We start from the raw sequence: 17,644 nt of genomic DNA, 5'->3' as shown, positions 1-17,644 counted from the left end.
AGTAACGAGTGGTTCTTGCTGCTATTACCGCTTTTAAAAGAAAATAAATCAAGACTCGGAACGCCCTTTTACTAAACTTGACAGAGGCTCAGTCAATTCTTACCATCAAACTGATGGCTTATTATTTATAAATCAAGTTTGATGAGGCGATCACTGTCCACAGTGGTTCAACTTTTAAGTTAAGGGAAATCTTTTACTTTGTAGATAATATAAAATAAAAACTAAAAAAAAAAATTAAAAAATAAAAAAAGTTTTAAAAACTGCTACCAAATCGGTGTGTGTGTATGTGTGTGTGTGTGTGGGTGTGTGGGTGTGTGTGTGGAGGAGGGCAGGCCAGGACTGCCCAGCGAGGCGGTTGAAATGCCTTCTCTTCTTCCCCTTCAGTGCCAGCTCGCGTGTCTAGGGAAAGGCGAGGCTGAGGTCCCTGTCCCCTGGGTGGACCAGCAGTCACAGCGGCAGGAGAAGGCTGGCCAGAGCTGGGCAGCACTGAGGCTGCACCTCGAGCGAGCGCCGCTGCTGTAAGCTCCCTTGCTTTCCTCCCTCTGGCCCCTGTGCATGTGCGTGCGGCTCGTGTCCAGGCGTGCCTGTCACCCTTTGGTGCCAGGGAACACTTTAGACATAGAGTGTGGCCTCCTCTGAGAATTTGCTGCTACCTGATTTGTGGGAAGGCGATGGGGCCCGGGAGTCTGGAGCCAGGGCAAGGATGGATCGAGATCAGTCAAACAATAACAGATGGAGATTCTGAAAACCTTTTTTAATTCACATAGAACAATTTGTACATTATAGCAAAATGTGCATTTCAAGAATAAGTTACTGGTACAGTACATAAACAATACATAAGAATTGACCAAATGCCTTCTGCCCTGTCGTAAGAGGAGCCCAGCCACACCGCACGGCTCTCGCGGCCTTGTCAGGAGGTGGTGGATAAATACGGTGGAAATGTTAGTGCTAACTTGATGCTTCGTTAAGGCCGCCTGAGTGAAGGGACGGCCCAGGCCGCCCTCAGAACCGCAAGGCCTGCACGGAGGTTGTGTGAAAATAGTGTTCTCTGGCCCCCAAGATTTTAACAATTGTTATTCCTCTCTCCTGCACGGTCCAGACATGATCAAAGGCAGAAGATTTATCCCATAGAAAGCCGTATGGATTGCTGGTCTAAAATTCAAGGCAGGTTAGTTGACTTAATTCTTTGGTGCTGGTGACTGAAGTCCAGTGGGCAGGTGGCGTGGAGGTGCTTGCGGCCGCTGACTCCTGCCAACTGGTGGGCGGCCCTGCGCACACTGCCCAGTTTGGCACAGAGCTGAGCTCCTAGTGCGGGAAGCTGCCAGTCTGGCCCCAGGGGCCAGGGGAGGACACATGAGGACGGGCAGGAGGCAGGGCTTGGGCACTGTCCCTGAGCTTTTTTGCTCAAAGCTAGTGCTCTGCCACTTGAACCCCATTTCCACCTCCAGATTTTTGCTGGCTAACTGAAGGCTTTGCTTTCCTGCCTGCCTGTGAGCTGAGAACCTGAGCAGCTAGGGTTACAGGAATGAGCCACGGGTGCTCAGCTATAGTAGTAATTTTAGAGAAACCTGCTTAGAGAAGATGGTGGCGTCTTTAAGGACTGGAGCGCAGGGCTGATCTGCTTCTTGATTCAAGGGAGCGGTGAGTTGAGCAGCCGGCTGCTGGGGGGGGGGGGGGGGGTCGCGGTGGCCCTGTCTGACTGTGGCCACACCTTGAACTGTGGGGCTGTCTTGTGCCTGGCCTCTCTGCTGGGGCCTGACCCCTGCCAACAACGCCACTTGCGGCGATGGCTGTGGCTGCCGCTGCCCCGCTGAAGCAGCTGCCTGTGGGCGGGCAGCCACTCTGTGGTGTGCTAGCTCTCTGGTTCTACTGTGGTTCAGAAAGGGACCTAGAGCCCATTTCTGAGATAAGTTTACAAGCCAGCAGTGCCCTGGAGCCCTCTTCCTTTGTGCTTGTCTCCCTCCAAAAAGCCACTGTCCACTAGAACACAGTTCTTTATTCATAAGGCACCAGGTAGGCCTGTTCCTCGCCGCCCGCAAGGGTGCCGCTCACGGCTCTGCAGCGGGCTGCACAGCAGCCCTGTCCGAGTGCAGCAGCCCTGAAGTGAGCCATGGTTTTAGTTTGGAAACTGAATCCTTTAGAAAGCTAACCTGAGGTAAAATGTTTAAAGTTGTTTGGCCCTCGAACAGAGCTCCTGTCCTGAAGCTGGGGGGAGGGGGGGGGCAGGGGGGAAGCTGGGGGGAGGGGGGGGGGGAGGGAATCTCCCGTGTCAGGTGGGCCTGCCATAGACCTGCAGCTACACAGGGGAAGCCATGGGAGGATCCTGGCTTGTTAGTGTTTTGGGCTTCCTGGTGACCCCACCCCATCCCCAGTGGGAAGCCCATGGTGGGCTGTGAGGTCCGTGGCCAGGGGAGGAGCCTCATGGCGTCCCGCCCTCACCCCTCCACCTGTGAAGCTCCAGGACTGGTCCCTAGGACCAGGAGAGGAGCTAGCCGCAGCGTCGCCAGACAAGAACATCTGTAAACAAACTGAGACCGTGAGGCAGGCTGCTGGCAGAGGGTGGCCCCCAGTCACACTGGGCCGCTCACAGCGGTGTGTACTGGTTGTCCACCGCCCGCAGGTGGCCCTGGGAGGCAGAGTCCATCTCATAGTCCGAGCCCCGGGCGCCACCCCCAGCCACTGGCTCCAGGTGCCGCAGGCTGCGTGCCAGCTCCTCGGGCGAAGGCACAAGGTGGAAGATCTGCTCCGGTGGAGACACGCGACCGGACAAGGTCTCCGCACTGAGCCCACGCGGACAGTCCGTCGGGCCGAGGTGGGGAAGGCCCAGCTCCGAGTCCCAGCGGGGGAGGGGGAGGGGGAAGAAGACAGTGCTGCAGGAGCCTGGACGGGCGACAGGGCACACCATGAGTCCCCGCACCGCGCGTGCAAAGCACCCAGCCCTGCTCCCCGCCACGAGCGGGGACAGGCTTCGGGTCCCACCTGGCGGCTGGGAGACGACCACCACGTAGCTGGAGAGCCGGACGTCGCAGGTGGCCCCACACTCGAGCGGGATGGGCGAGCGCTGGAAGTGGTGGAGCATGGCGAGCACCGAGGGGAAGCGCAGGTGCTGCACGCGGCACTGGCCACGCTCCGACAGGGACAGGCGCAGGTGCTGCGGCGACAGCAGCGGGGCCGGTGGGCCGCCGCCCCCGCCGCGCCGCCAGGGCCTCGGGAGCCCAGCCGCCCCTCACCCCCCCTACCTTGGCTCGGCCCTGGAAGTTGAAGGTGAGCACGTACTCCCCGCGCCGGGACTCGCTCTGGCGCACCAGGAACACGCCATGCGCATCGGCGCCCTGCACCTGCACCAGCTGCGCCGCCCTCACCCTGGAGATGGCGCCGTGGAACCAGGGGTAGCAGGACAGAAAGCGGGTGGTCTTTTGGCAGGCCAGCTCGGGCAGTGTCCCAGGAAACGCGCCTGGCGGGGAAGATGGCCGTGAGCAGCTCCCCACCCCCTACCCCCGCCCCCGCCCGGCGCACGCAGAGGGGAGGCCGTGATCCCACCTGTGTCCAGGGAGTCCATGCTCCCCTGCGGGCAGCTGGGGGGGCCAAGCTCCTCTGGGGGAGGGCCCGCCTCCACGTCCACACCATCTAGTCTGTGGAGGAGAAGCTGGTGTGAGGGGCGGGGCGGGGCGCGAGGGCCGCAGCTAAAGCTGGGGTGCAGCTCACCCTGGGCAGTCCCGGAGCTCCGCCATCCAGGAGTTGAGCTGCTGCTCATCTGCCACCTCAAAGATGATGTCTGTCTGGTCTTCCACCTGGCAGGGCGGGAGGGGTGAGCAGATGGGCTTTCCACGGGGCACGCTCATGTTCGCCGTGAAGGTGTGCAAGTTGTCATGGCGGAGAGGAGGGGTGGACAGGTGAGGGGGGGCTCGGGCTCCCCTTGGGGCGGGGCGCACTCATTCACCTTCAGGACGAAGGTGTGCAGGTTGTCGGGCATCTCCAGCCGGGTGCAGCGCCGGACCTCACGGATGCTGGAGCAGGCCGCCTGCAGCTTGGGCTTGGAGCTCTAGAGGAGGAGGCGCACAAGGCTCGGCTCTGCTGCCGGGCAGGCGGGGCTGCCCACACCGCCACCCACCGCCAGACACGGGGCCACAGCACCCAGAGCATCGCGACTGCCGCGCGTGCACGGATCACCCGTGGCTGTGACAACCGAGCCAGGCTCCGGAGCACGCCCTCCTCCTGACACCGCAGCACGGCCCTGCGGACTCAGAAGTCAGGAGCCAATGAGGGCTTCCCTTGGAGCACCAGGGCCCCATTGGGGGGCGCGGCCCTCCAGGTCCGTCCCCGCTGCCGCCGGCTCTCTGCACTTTGCCGCGCCCTGAGGAACACAGCAGATGTCCTCCCTGTGTTCCACACGAGCCCAGTCCCCAGTGTGCGCCGCAGGCAGGCGACCCCTCCACACCCTGCCTGGTCAGTGGGGGGCGCTCGGTCTCCTCGTGAGGGCAGCACGCGTGGGACAGCGGGGAAGTGCATCTGCTCGGTGGACGCCACGGCTGTGCTGGACCCCACATGCTTGGGGTCCACATGGGCAGCTGAGCCTTGACACCGACACCGCGACTCCCCCTCCCCACCCCACCCCCACACACAGAGGAGGGGCCAAGCCACAGGGCCCGCCTCCTGATGTGCAAAGCTAGCATGGGCCCCGCCGCCTGGCAGCCCCAAACCAGGAAGACCCTTGTGTGGGCTCCAGTTCTGGGGCTTGAACTCGAGGCCTGAGTGCTGTCCCCCAGGCTGCTCTGCCAGTTAGCCCCAATAACAGCTTTTTTTTGGTGGTTAATAGGAGATAAGAGCTTCACAGACTCAGCTGAGATTCAGGCACGGAGCTCTGGGCATTAGAGCCCCACGTCACCCCTGGACTGTGTCAACCTGCAATGCCACCTAGGACCTGGACACCCCTATTGGCAGGACTCCCCACCACCCACTGTCCCCCTCCACCACAGATGCAGCATCCAACTCCAGACGCCCCCTCCCTCCAGCCAAGCAGTGCCCAGCGCACACGAGGAAACGGGTGGAGTGGGCGCTAGGGGGCAGCCCCGTGAGGACACGGAGCCCCTCTTAGCCGCCAGGGACAGAGTGGGTCCCCCCAAGCCTGCCAGGCTCCCGTGTTAAGCATCAGGGCCGCTGCCACTGCTGGCAGCTGTAGGGCGGCCTGAGCTCCCAGGCAGTGGCCCCACTGTCAGTTCGTGGGGACCCTGGAGGGGCACCCACAGGCAAGAGCCAAAACAATCTCCACTCACTTGTCCCGCTCCAGGACACCCCAGGCCGCGGCCAGCCCCTCACCCCCAGTGGAAGCAGGTGGAGCTGCTGGGCTGCCACCAACCTTAGTGCAGTGCCACGAGTTGCACGCTCGCCACACCCATGCCAGAGCCTGGGAGCCGGCTCCCGCCTGGCCACCGCGCACACGCGCACACATCTGCGGCCAACTAGGCTCAGGAAGAGGCACAGAATTGCGGGGCAGGTGCCCGCCCCTGGCAGCCCTGGGAAAGCAAGTCAGAGCAAGGGAGGGGTGGTTTCACCCTGTCGTGTGGAGACTGGCCCTGGACAACTGTGCTGTAGACTTCAGAAACCCACCTGGCAAGCTGGGATCCCAGCTACGCAGGAAGCTGAGATCTGAAGACCGTGGTTCAAAGCCAGGCTCAGTAAGAAAGGCCCTACGAGACTCATACCCCAAAAAAAAGGTAGAAGTAGTGTTGTGGCTCAAGTGGTAGAGTGAGTGCTAGCCTTGAGCACAGAGTTCAAGCGTCAGTACCAGCAAAACAAACCTGGCAGCTTCTCTACGCTGAGCCTGTCTCACTCCAGCACAGACAGCGAGCCCATGAAGGAAACGTGGCCCATTCATGCCGTGGAATATCTGACCCGAAGAAGGAACAAAATACATGACAGGCTGGACCCAGGCACCTGCAGCGCACGCCTGTCTTCCCAGCGACTCGGGAAGCTGAGATCTGAAGATCAGTTCAAAGCCAGCCCAGTTAGCAAAGCCTTGAGGCTCTGATTTCTAGTTCAGTACTATTAGAGAAAAAACAAAACACCACACCACACCACAGCTGAGAAACAGCACCCAGGCCCTGAATTCAAGCCCCAGAACCCACGCACACTCACAACGCACAAACCCTGGAAAACATGGAGCTAAGTGGAAGGCCAAACATGGCGTCCAGCACCACACCACGTGCCTGTGTGAACCGCGGGCACAGGCGGAGGAGCCTGGGGAAGCCGTGAGCCTGCGAGCTGCTCTGGGACGGGTAAGGCTGTGCACGCGCTGTCCAGGGCAGGGTGTCTGGCAGCACTAGCATTAGACCTCGGGGCTTTGTGAGAAAGGCACTGTCCGGGCTGGCCGGGGTAAGGTGCTTTCACGGTGGTGGTGGCACTGAACCGAACTTTGAACTTAAGAGCTTCATGCTGGCTAGGTGATCTGCTACTTGAGCCACACTGCCAGCCCCGGCCATTTCCGAGGTAGGTCTTGCTCCCGCGGAGGTCACGGAGGTCACCTTCGCTGTGTCCCTGGGTGTGGCAGGGTGTGCCACCGCACTTGGCCACTGGTAGAGTCCCTTCTGCCTGGACCAGCCTCAGACCTCCAGCCGATCCTCCAGTTCCTACTTCCAAGTGCAAGTGCTGGAGCATTGCATAGCGGAAAAAGATCCAAGACCAGCGAACGCCCCAAGCCACGTAATGCCGGCCACAGCTGGTGGGCGGGCGCCCTGGAGGATGAACGCAGATGCCGGCATGCGCAGGCCACCGATTCCTCGATTGCCCAGCGCAGGCCTTCCAGCTGGGGGCCTGGCTGTGCCAGGGTGGCGCCACCCACCACTTCCGCACCGGGGGAGGGGGAGGGACATGGAGAGTGCGCCCCAGAAAGGAAGCCAGGCAGAGGAAGCACCTCCCCCAGCCCAGTGGGGACAAGTGAGACCTTCCTGTCACCCCATTTCCTCCTCTTCCTCTGCGTTCAGAGCGCACGGGGGATTTCCACAGCCTGCCCGGCCCCTGGGGCAGCCAGCACCCCCGTGGGCTGTGCGGCAGCCTGCCCGACATCAGCTGGGCGGGGGGCGGGGGGGAGGCGCACCCCAGCCCAGGGCAGCACCCACTGCCAGACCCGAGGCCTAGCCCAGGTCCTGGCATCTAGCCAGCCACAGGGAAAACTGAGACTCAGAGAAGCAGATGTCTTGCCCCAAGTGCCACTGCGCAGATGAGCGCTCACGCTGCGCAGCCGCCTCTGCCATGCTGGCCTGATCTCACGCCAGCGATACCAGCAGCACCCCAACACAGCATTTGTTTGTTTTCGGTCATGGGGCTTGAACTCTGGGCCTGGGCGCTGTCCCTCAGCTCTTCAGCCTAAGGCTAGGGCTCTACCACTTGAGCCACAGCGCCACTTCCGGCTTTTTCTACTTATGTGGTGCTGAGGAATCGAGCCCAAGGCCTTGTGCACACAAGGCGAGCACTCTACCGCGGAGCCACCTGCCCAGCCCTGGTTTGTTGGTGTGTTTTTTAACTGTTTTGCCAGTCCTTGGCTGAGCTCAGGGCTGGGCACCGTCCCTCAGCATTTTTGCTCAAACCTGGTGCCCTACCACTTGAGCCACAGCTCCACTTCAGCTTTTTAGCAAACTGGAAGTAAGAGCCTCCCAGACTTTGCTGCCTGAGCTGCTTTGGGTGATCTCAGGACTCATCCTCCCGAGAGGCAGGGTTACAGGCGGAGCCGCCAGCGCCCCACTTTCCCAGACAGCCTCAAATGCACAAGGTGGCGGCAGCAGGTGCGAGGCAGGCGCGGGGCACAGGCGCGGGCTCCACCACGCCCTGCGGCCGGGCATTCTGCGCAGCGATGCACTTTTGAAGAGCAGCTTTGGAGAGAACCCCTAGAAAGGGCAGCACGGGGCACAGGAGTCCTGCTCACCCCCTTTCCTTCCTTCTACCAACCCCGCAGGCCCTGCGGGGCCGGGCAGCAGGGCAGCGCCTCACATCCACCCCCCACCCCTGCGGCATCCGTGCAGCAACTGCGGGATGGGCCCCGCCACGGAAAGCAGCAGGCCAGCGCGGGGACCACAGCTGCCCGAGCCCGGGGAGAGCGAGGGCTGCGGCCCTGTGGTCCAGTCCCCTGCCCTGGCTTCCTGCCGCCACGGGAGGAAGCGTGCCCGCTTCCTCTTTCCCAGTGGCCCAGCCGGCCTCCCTGCCTTTGTTTCCTGGGTTGCACAGCAACCACACGCACGCTCCGCGGGGCGGGACACGGCCGGGCGGGGCTCTGCAGCCCTGCCGCTGCGTGACGCGAGCAAAGGAAGAGGCCGAGAGCTTAGACCCCGTGCCTGGGCGCTCACTGGGGCCAGGAGCCCGGGAATGGGAGAGCAGCAGCCTTGGGCAGTTGAGAGGTGAACTTGAACTCTCAGCACCCCGGGCCCTGCTCAGCCCAGTCTGTGGAGCCAAGCTCTCTAGGAGTTGAGCCACTGCCAACTGTCCGCCTGATGCAGGAGGCCACAGGTGGCTCCAGAACTTTCCTCTGATCTACTGCCTCCATTTGTGATGTGACACGCCCCCTCCGCCCAGCCCGCACCAACCCCACTGCAGGGCCTTTGCACCTGCCAGTCCTCCACTCAGAAACCTCAGGACTGACGCTTCCTGACCACGCCCCCGGGGGGAGCCGTCGCCCCACTCTTCCCAAGGCCCGGGCTGGGGAAGGGGCCGAGCCAGCTCCCACCCGCCTGCAGAGGTGCCGCTGAAACCCAAAGCCCACAGCTTCTCCACCTGGGCAGGCAGCAGCGCCTCCCACCACGGCCTCGTGGGGGTCGGGGGCGGCAGCGGGCAGCGGCTGCTCTCCCCCGCCAAGCCAGCCCGCTGCAGCCCCACGCCACGCAGAGGCGCAGGCCGCTGCTGCTGAGGAAGCAGGGCGGACCCGACCCTGGCCCACGAGGTGGAGAGCCGCCCTCGCGTGCTGGGACTGCGCAGGGGCCAAGCCTCCCTCGGCCACCAGCGTCTCAGCGCATCCTCCAGCCCCACCAGCACACTGGGTTTGCCCATCCTGCCCTCAAACCAGGCGAGCATCAGAGCGGGGCTGCGCACCCCGACCCCACGCAGGGGGGTGCACCCCAGCAGGAGAAGACAGAGTTTGGGCTCCTGAAACCAAGTCCACACAGCTCTCAGGCCAACAAGAGCACTTAGGACCCTCCGAAAAGCCAGGCCCTCATATCCCACGCCTGTCATCCTAGCTACTCAGGAGGCTTGAGATCTGAGGATCACAGTTCAAAGCCAGCCCGGGCAGGAAATGCCATGAGACTCTGATCTCCAGTGAAACCACCAGAAAACCGGAAGTGGTCCTATGGCCCAAGTGGTAGAGCGCTCGCCTTGAGCTGAAGAGCTGAAGGACAGCGCCCAGGCCCAGAGTTCAAGCCCCACAACTGACCCAAGAAAAGGAAAAATGACAACAGCACAAAACAAAAAACCTCTATTGTGGAAAATGAAGTAAGAAATAACATAAAATGTACAGGAGAGGGCTGGGAAGGTGGCTCAGTGGTAGAGTGCTTGCCTAACACACATGAAGCCCTGGGTTCCATTCCTCAGCACCACATACACAGAAAAAACCTAAAGTGGTTCTCTGGCTCAAGTGATAAGAGTGCTAGCATGGAGCAAAAGCAGCTCAGGGACAGTGCCCAGGCCTTGAGTTCAAGCCCCAGGACTGGCAAAAAAAAGCCTGGACGAATGGCTCAAGTGGTAGAGAATCAGCTGTGAGCAGGAAAGCTAAGAAAGTGAAAGACCCTGAGCTCAAGCCCTTTTACTGCTGCAGAGAGAAAAGAGGTGAAGGCGGGGGAGGGTAGAGAAGACAAAACCCAGGCGCTTCACGAAACAATCAGCTGTAAACCGAGTGCAGGCGGCTCACGCCTGTCATCCTAGCTACTCAGAAGGCTGAGATCTGAGGATCGCAGTTCAAAGCCAGCCTCGGCAGGAAAGTCTGTGAAACTCATCGCCAATAAACCACCAGGAAAACCGGAAGTGGCGCTGTAGTGCAAGGAGTAGAGAGCTAGCCTTGAGATGAAGATATGAGGGACAGCGCCCAGGCCCAGAGTTCAAGGCCCACGACCAACAACAACAAAAAAGAATCAGCTGGCCAGGCAACGGCAGTGAGCAGAATCTGCTCTGTCGGGCTGCTGACTACAGAGCCAGAGTCTCTAGTCACTGCCGCAGACGACACAAAATGGTGCAACCGCTTGGGGAAATATTAAACAAGTGTTAGAGAACAGCAAAACTGAGGTCTGAACTCAGGGCCTCAAACTGAGCGGTGCTCCACCATCTCAGCCACAGCGCTTTTTGTCTGTTTTTAAGATGAGGTCTTGTTAGCCGGGCGCTGGTGGCTCACGCCTGTAATCCTAGCTACTCAGGAGGCTGAGATCTGAGGATCGCGGTTCAAAGCCAGCCCAGGCAGGAGAGACCGTGAGACTCCGATCTCCAATAAACCACCAGAAAACCGGAAGTGGCGCTGTGGCTCAGGTGGTAGAGCGCTCGCCTTGAGCTGAAGAGCTGAGGGACAGCGCCCAGGCCCAGAGTTCAAGACCCACGACCGACCAAAAAAAAGATGAGGTCTTGTGACCTTTGCCCGGCCAGCCGCAGACAGGGGTGCTCCGCTCACACGCCACAAGTAGCTCGCACTTCTGGTAGGAGCAATCCATCCGGCTGGCTTGTTCTCTAACTTTTTTTGCCTAACCTAGCTTTGAAGCAGGATCCTGACTCCAGCTACACTCGCAGCCAGACACTGGGAGGTGGAGGCAGGAGGCGGCTGGTGAGTTCTGGAACAGCCGGGGCGACACAGGAAGAGGGGGGAAAGAGTTCCAAAGGATAAGCAGCCCAAATACCCATCCGGGGTGCCAGCCCCCTCGTGGAACTCCTGGTTAAGGGGCGCCCTGTACTCAGCCTGTGCCCCGCGGACAGCTCGAAAGGGCCGCTTCGCCCCAGCCAAGCCCCGTTGGGGCCGGGGAGGCTCCACAGGCGGAGGCGGCCCAGGACCTCGGCCCGGGACGCGCACTCCTGCCCGGGCTGGGGACCGCGGTGCCCTGGCGTGACGGCCCTCGGGGACGGGGGTGGGGTGGGCAGAGGGGAGGCCCCGCGCCTACCTTGGGCGGGTCGAAGAGCTCGAGCACGCGGTCGCGGGGGTCTCCGGGCTCGGCGGCGCGGCGCAGCGCCAGGCGCCCCCGCTGCCAGCGCGCGCCGCTGTCCATGGCCGCCTCGTCCGCCAGGCTGTAGCGCAGCGCCGCCTCCTTGAGGGCCTCAGGCGGCGGCTCGCGGCCCAGGCCCCAGGGCAGCCGCTTCCGCGCGGGGCCGGGCCGCGCGGGGCCGCCGTCCGCGTCGGCGGGGTCGGGGGCCGGGTCGGGGCCGGCGGGCAGCTCCCCGGCCGAGCGGCGGCGGAAAAGCTGGCGCAGGCCGCGGCGCAGCTGGTGCAGGGAGCCGGCGGCGGGCGGCGCGGGCGCGGCCAGCTCCTCCGAGCTGCGCGCCTTGGGCAGGCCGGGCGCGCGCGGCGCGGCGCGGTAGTCGCGGCCCGGCGGGGCCCCGCGCACCTCGCGGCGGAAGTGGCGCTGGAAGAGGTCGGCGAAGTGCAGCGACACCAGCTCGGCGCGCGGCGCCTGCAGCGGGTGCTCGAGCGCCCACAGCCGGTACTGCCGGGCCAGCGCGCGCGCCGCCGCCGCCGCGTGCAGCTCGCAGAACGCGGCCCAGCCGCGCGCCGCGCCCGAGGGCGAGGCCGAGGCCGAGGCCGAGGCCGGCGCGGAGCTGGGGTCGGCCGCGGGCTGCAGGGAGGGCCCGCTCATGGCCGGGGGCGCGGGGCGGCCGCCAGGCTGGAAGACAGGAGGAGGGCAGGCGTGAGCGGGGCTGCGGGGCCGGCGGGACCCCCCCCCCCCCCGCACCCCTCTTCCCGGGCCCCGCCAGCCCCGTGCGGCAGGACGCCACGCACACGGCCGGATCAGATCCACGGGGGAGGCTGGGGCCGGTTCAAAGCAGCCTTACCGCCAAGGAACTGCCGAAAAAGCCGGAAGTGGAGCCCGGCCTTGAGTAAAATACCCGACCGCACCAAGCCCCGAGTTCAAGACTCAGGACTGGCAAAAAAAAACAAACAAAAAACCTGAGGGACGAAGCTTCGCGACTCAGGAAGCCAAGCTGAGGATCCCGGCCCCCAGCCCGGGCAGGGGGCCTCTGACTCCAGCACCACCAGAGAACCAGAGGCGGGAGAGCGCTAGCTGGCAGGGACCGCACCAGGCCCTGAGTTCAAGCCCCACGGCCGACAAAAAAAAAAGGCCGGACTGGAGGCATAACTAAAGTGGTCGAGTGCCAGAAGCAAGCACAGGCCCCGGGTGCCGTCTCGGCTGCCAGCACGCAGATCCCGGCCCCGGCTCCGATCCCAGAACCGCCTGTGAGTAGCGCAGTGACTTACTTCATCGCTCCCCGCCCGCGGTGGCCATGAGCGGGGAGGCGCCCCGCTGCGGCTTCGCTTCCCGGGAGGGTGGGAGGCCTGAGGGCCGCTGTCAGCCTTTGGTAATGAGGACGAGGGTAGCGGATCGAACACTAACTATGGGATAAAAAGAGGAAATGAACAAGGCTTGGGCGTGCAAAGGTCCCGTCCCGCTGAGGGGTCCCGCTGCGGAGCCCCTCCGGGCAGGGGGCTGCCTGCCTCTGCCGGGCGCGCCCTCCCTCCGCCGCCACGGCCGCCGCAGCTCTACCTGCGCCCTCTCCTCGCAGGCTGCGGAGCTCCGCCGTGCGCCGGGGCCTGCGGGCCTGCGGTGTGGCGGTCACACGCTGCGGGCTGCAGCACCAGCGCACAGCGGCTGCCGCCGCCCAGGCCACTCCCGTGAGCTTCCTCACTGACCAGGCACACCTCACATGGTGTTGGCCATGTGGCCCACCCCCCCCCCCCCCCCCCCCGGCCACCCCAAGCTGGCCCTGTCTCTGCTGTCCACTCCTGACAGATCACAGAAGCAGCAGGTCGTCCACGCCCTCCGCACAAGGGTCCCCCCCCCCCCCAGGAGTCGGCTTGCTTTTTTTTGTTTTTGTCAGTCATGCGCTTGAACTCTGGGTCTGGGCACTGTCCCTCCGCTCTGCAGCTCAAGGCCAGCACTCTACCATTTGGGCCACTTCTGGTTTTCTGGTGGTTTACTGGAGATCAGAGTCTCAGAGTCTCACGGACTTTTCTGCCCAGGCTGGCTTTGAACTGGGATCCTCAGATCTCAGCCTCCTGAGTCGCTAGGGTGACAGTTGTGAGCCACCAGTGCCCAGCTTTTTTTTGAGCCATGCTGGGGTTTGAACTCAAAGCTCTCATTCTTCGGCAGGCGCTCTACCATTTGAACCAGGCCTTTTACCCCCTTCACTTCAGTCCTTTTTGGAGGGTACAGCCTCATTTTATTCTGGGCCAGCCTGTTTGTATCTCCTCCAACGTGACTGGGGTCATCAGTGCCACACACTCAGCTACTAGTTGAGATGGGGTCTCAAGGGCTCAACCCCGACCCTCCTTATCCCCATCCTCCGGGGCTAAGGGGTCTGGCCTTCCTTAGTGGCCAGCTCCACACCAAGCCCTGGACGCCCTGAGGACGGCCATCACCCACTACCCGCAGGAGCTCACCGGACGTCCACATGTGCACAGAGGGGCTGCACACCCAGTGACGCTGCCTCCTGGGCTCGGCCCACCCCGTCCCCATCGGTGCCATCCGTCACCTTCAAAGCCCAGCTGTGGCCACCTAGAGGCACGGGCAGCACGGGCTGCAGGGCGCCGGACAGCAGGCAGCAGCCACGGCAGCAAGCAGCAGCTGGGGGGGGGGGGGCCGGTAATGAAGCCCAATGAAAGCCTCCTCAGGGGAGCACCTGGTGGCCCTGGCAGGTGGGAAATTGCCAATAGGGGTGTCAGTGGGGCCAGAGCCTGTGAGATGGGCTGGCAGAGGGGAGCTGGCTGCAGGAAGGTGTGGGTTTTGGGGGGGTCGGTTGTGGGTGTTGAACTCTGGGCTTGGGCGGTTCCTCAGCTCTTCAGCTCAAGGGGAGCGAGCGCTCTACCCCTTGAACCACAGCGCCACTTGCGGTTTTCTAGGGGTTCATGGCCTTTCCTGCCCGGGCAGGCTTTGAACCGTGATCCTTGGCATGGGGTTCTCAGCTTAAACCCGCTCTGCACCTGTTCCCTGCTGGGTCCCGGACTCAGCTCTGGGTAGGAAGCACTCACTCTCCATCCCCGGAGCCCTGGCGGCCGGACATGGACTACAGGAGGGCCTAGGGAGATGGCCCTGATGTCCCAGGCCACCAGAGCCACCTGACTCTGGTCTGCCTCACAAGGTGGGGTGCTCCCACGGGGAGGCCGCGAGGCTTCCTCTGAACCCCACAGCTGCAGGCAGTGTGGCAGCCAGCACCCAGCACAGCACCCCACGGCACAGCCACGGGACCTGCTGAGGCCAGCACCATGGGGAGGGGCCTGCTGTCCCCACCCAGGCTCCTCCCTCCTGAGCCCAGCCTCAGGCCTGTGCTGCAGGAGGCCTCCGACATGAGGCCCCAGCGCAGGCCTGAGCAGCCTCTCAACACCCCACGGACAGCACCGTGACTGGGCGGGCTGACGCTGTGACATTAACAAGCCGGTCAGCCGCCAATCAGTCTCACACCCTGTGAGGGGCGCCTCCTCCCAGGTGGCCCCCAGGATGGGTCCAGGACCAGGGACATGTCTTCCCCAAGGCAGCTCCGATTGCCCCTAGGAGGCTCAGGAAGGTGAGAGGACCCTCAGGGGCACCCACTTGCCTTTGTGGACAGACACCGTGAAGCCACCAGGGAACGGCGTGGAAGCTTTGGGTCCCTGGGGCCACCTATGCCTGGAGACAAGGTCAGCGTGGCGTGCCAGGACTGGAAATGTCCTCTGGCTTCCTCTGCCCCCAAGTCTAGCACCCCAACTACATTTGGGAGGGAAAATGCCTGGAACAATCTCCCCAAAAGTGCATTTCTTCCTCCCCTGCCCAGGGCCAAGGGGCGCACACCCTGTGCCCGCAGCCACCTCCCGCACCAGGGCCTTCAGGACAGAGGCCGGGCTAGTACCCAGCGCATCCTGGGCACCCCTCCCCCAACACCACCCTCTCTGGGCCTCTCCTTGAGGGGACACCGGAACACAGCCCCCCAAGCGCACACTTGGTATCAGAGGCCTTCTTCTGTGTCCGCAGTCCACAGGTCACATTCTGAACCCTGGCCCCAAGTCTGGGACTCCCCAAAGCTCACTGTGAGTCAGCCCTGCTAGCAGGCAGGGCACAGACTTCCTCCCCGGGCCTCCCTGGGGATACGGCAGGGGCGGGCAAGGGGGGCCACATCCGGACAGGCCTCCAGGGGCTCCAGGCCTGGCTCACGAGGCAGCCGCGGCCTCGCCCCCTGCCGACCCCTGACAGGGTGGCGTGGGAGGAAAAATCTTCCAGCCATCTGCTCAGCTGCTGGGTTTCCGGCTGGGCCGGCCTGGGCTGGGGCAGGGCAGGCAGCCAGGAGGACCTGCTCCCCTGGGGAAGTGTCCCTTGTCCCCACCGGTGGGAGGACTCGGAGCTGCTCAGCCGGTGCGGGCCAGAGACCCCAAGGGCTGGCTGCCCACACTGCGGGGCCAGTGAGCCCCAGGACCTCTGGCCAGGCCCGGGACCTCAAGTGGCCAGAAAGTGGGATACAAGGTTCCTGGATTCAATTAGGCCTGACGCAGCAAGTGGCCCCTACTGAGCAGCTTGCAGCCTGCTTCCCTACGGAGTGCGGGCGTCTGGGAAGCAGGTTGGGCTGGACCAAGCCGCTTCCACCACCCCACTCTCAGACGGCACACACTCACACGCTCAGCCACACTGCTTCCGGTCCCGCCCAGCCAGGGATGCTCACCACTCAGGGGCCCCAGGATCTTTTCCCTAGGAATCCCGGCTAGGAAGTGCCTGCCCCTCTTGGCCGTTAGTAACAGCAGCCTGCACTTGTTGAGCACTGACTGCATGCCTCCATGCCGAAACAAGTCCATCAGGTAAAATCACCAGTGCCCCACTCCACAGATGAGAAGACTTAAGCTCAGAGAGGCGAGGGACAGGCCCAAGGTCACACAGTTTGGGCAACCAACTCCAGGCAGTTACAGCTCCATGCTTCCCACAACCGCATGGAGGGGCGGAGACTCTTGGCCCCCACTGGCCAGGTCCTAAGAAAGGCCAGGGATCATGCCCAAGGCCTCCTGATGAAGCTGGCAGAGCCGGGACCTGGCACAACGCCTGCGCTGACCTGGGAGAGGTGGAAGCACATGTGAAAGTCCTGCGTGATTGCCCAGGGACCACCAAGGGCGCCAGCTTACACATCACGTGACCCCAGCAGGCACACAATAAACACTAGGATACCCTAGACTGGCATTCATGAGGCAAGAAGAACCCCTCCTTCACACAACCACAGAGGGTAAGTAAGCTACCAAGGATTCACAGAGATGGGCCTGTTCCCACCAGATCGCTGCCACTGAGGGAACCCCTTCTCCCTTCTCTGGGGACAGCCAGGGAAGAGGAAGGGTGGCACTCAGGAGGGAGAGGCCGGCGAGGTGGCCGGCTGGACTGGGCATTCTGGGCTCAAACGCTGGCCCTGGCAGGCCCAGACTGCCCCACAGTTGGGCAGCTTTGGAGGCTGTTGTGGGGCTGCAGGAGAAAGTTCTGTTCCCTTGCAGAAGAACCAAGGCCAAGGGTGGAAAACCAGCCACTGGCCTCAACAAGGGAGTAACAATGCCCACAACAGCCCCACAACCACCAATTTGCAACTTCTAGGGTCCTATGGAATGGCTTTGGCTGTCACATCATGTGACCCGCAGGAGAAACTGAGGCAGGGCTAGGCCTCCCAGCCGGGAAGATCCAGGGAGCTGAGGAAGCCAGTGCCAATACCACTGCAGAGAACAGAGGTCCCCCAAACACCCCTGAGCCCCTGGCGCGCCACTCCCGCGGACAGACAGGTGTCTCGTTCACTCCTTTACTAAAGCCCCTCGGAGGTGGCACGGGCGCTCCGGCGGGGGGGGGGGGGGTCCTGCCGCGTCCTCTGCCAACGGTGCCACCTCGAAGGCGCCGCAGGCCAGCCCCTCCCCGCCGGGCAGGGAGGTGGGGGGCGCGGTCCCTCCCGGAGGGAGCTGCGGGAAACGGTCAGCGAACGCACTAGAGCCCCCAGCCGCCTCGGTCGGCCCCGGCCCGCCTGCCCGGCCACCGCTGCCTGCGGAGCCCACCTGAGAGCCGGGGTCTCCAGCCCCCAGGTCCGGCCAGGGCGGGTCCCGGGTCCTCGTGTCCCCCACGTTGGCTGGGCCGGGCACCAGCCGGGCCGGCGCGCCGAAGCCCCCGCCCGCGGCGGGATCTCACTTCCTCCGCCGCGGCCCCCTCCCCTGCCTCGGGGCGAGAATGGGGAAGGGAAGCGGAATGAGGAAACGCGAGCCGGAGGAGCGGCGACCCCGGCCCCGCGCCTCCCCGGCGGGGCCCCCGGAGCGCCCGGGCCGCGGGGCCCCCGGGCAGGGCCCGCCAAGCCCCGACTCCGGACTCCTCGCCGTGCCGACCCCAACTTCGGCGGCCCGGCCCGGGGGTGGGGGCGCCGCCGCAGCACGTGTACGGGCCCGGGCCGCGGGCACGCCCGCCGCGGGGCGGCTCACCTCACACGCTGGGGCTCCGGGCCC

At 63.6% G+C, this 17,644-nt stretch overlaps 1 protein-coding gene across 1 annotated transcript; it reads right to left on the bottom strand.

Moving 5' to 3' along the window:
- Window positions 1-2,239: 2,239 nt before the first annotated feature.
- On the bottom strand, window positions 2,240-17,644 carry Sh2b3 (SH2B adaptor protein 3). Its single transcript, XM_042668909.1, has 9 exons — window positions 17,621-17,644; window positions 12,428-12,562; window positions 11,118-11,834; window positions 3,941-4,042; window positions 3,706-3,791; window positions 3,541-3,632; window positions 3,240-3,454; window positions 2,980-3,151; window positions 2,240-2,880 (listed from the first exon to the last, which is right to left on the bottom strand). The coding sequence occupies exons 3-9, from the start codon at window positions 11,805-11,807 to the stop codon at window positions 2,585-2,587; spliced, it is 1,653 nt and encodes a 550-aa protein (XP_042524843.1). The 5' UTR covers window positions 11,808-11,834; window positions 12,428-12,562; window positions 17,621-17,644; the 3' UTR covers window positions 2,240-2,584.

The sequence above is a fragment of the Dipodomys spectabilis genome, unplaced genomic scaffold (assembly GCF_019054845.1).
Source record: "Dipodomys spectabilis isolate Male_0828 unplaced genomic scaffold, ASM1905484v1 ptg000480l, whole genome shotgun sequence".
In the NCBI taxonomy this organism is placed as follows: Eukaryota; Metazoa; Chordata; class Mammalia; order Rodentia; family Heteromyidae; genus Dipodomys; species Dipodomys spectabilis.
The sequence above is the reverse complement of the archived record's forward strand: the minus strand, read 5'-3'. Positions and strand labels throughout refer to the sequence as shown.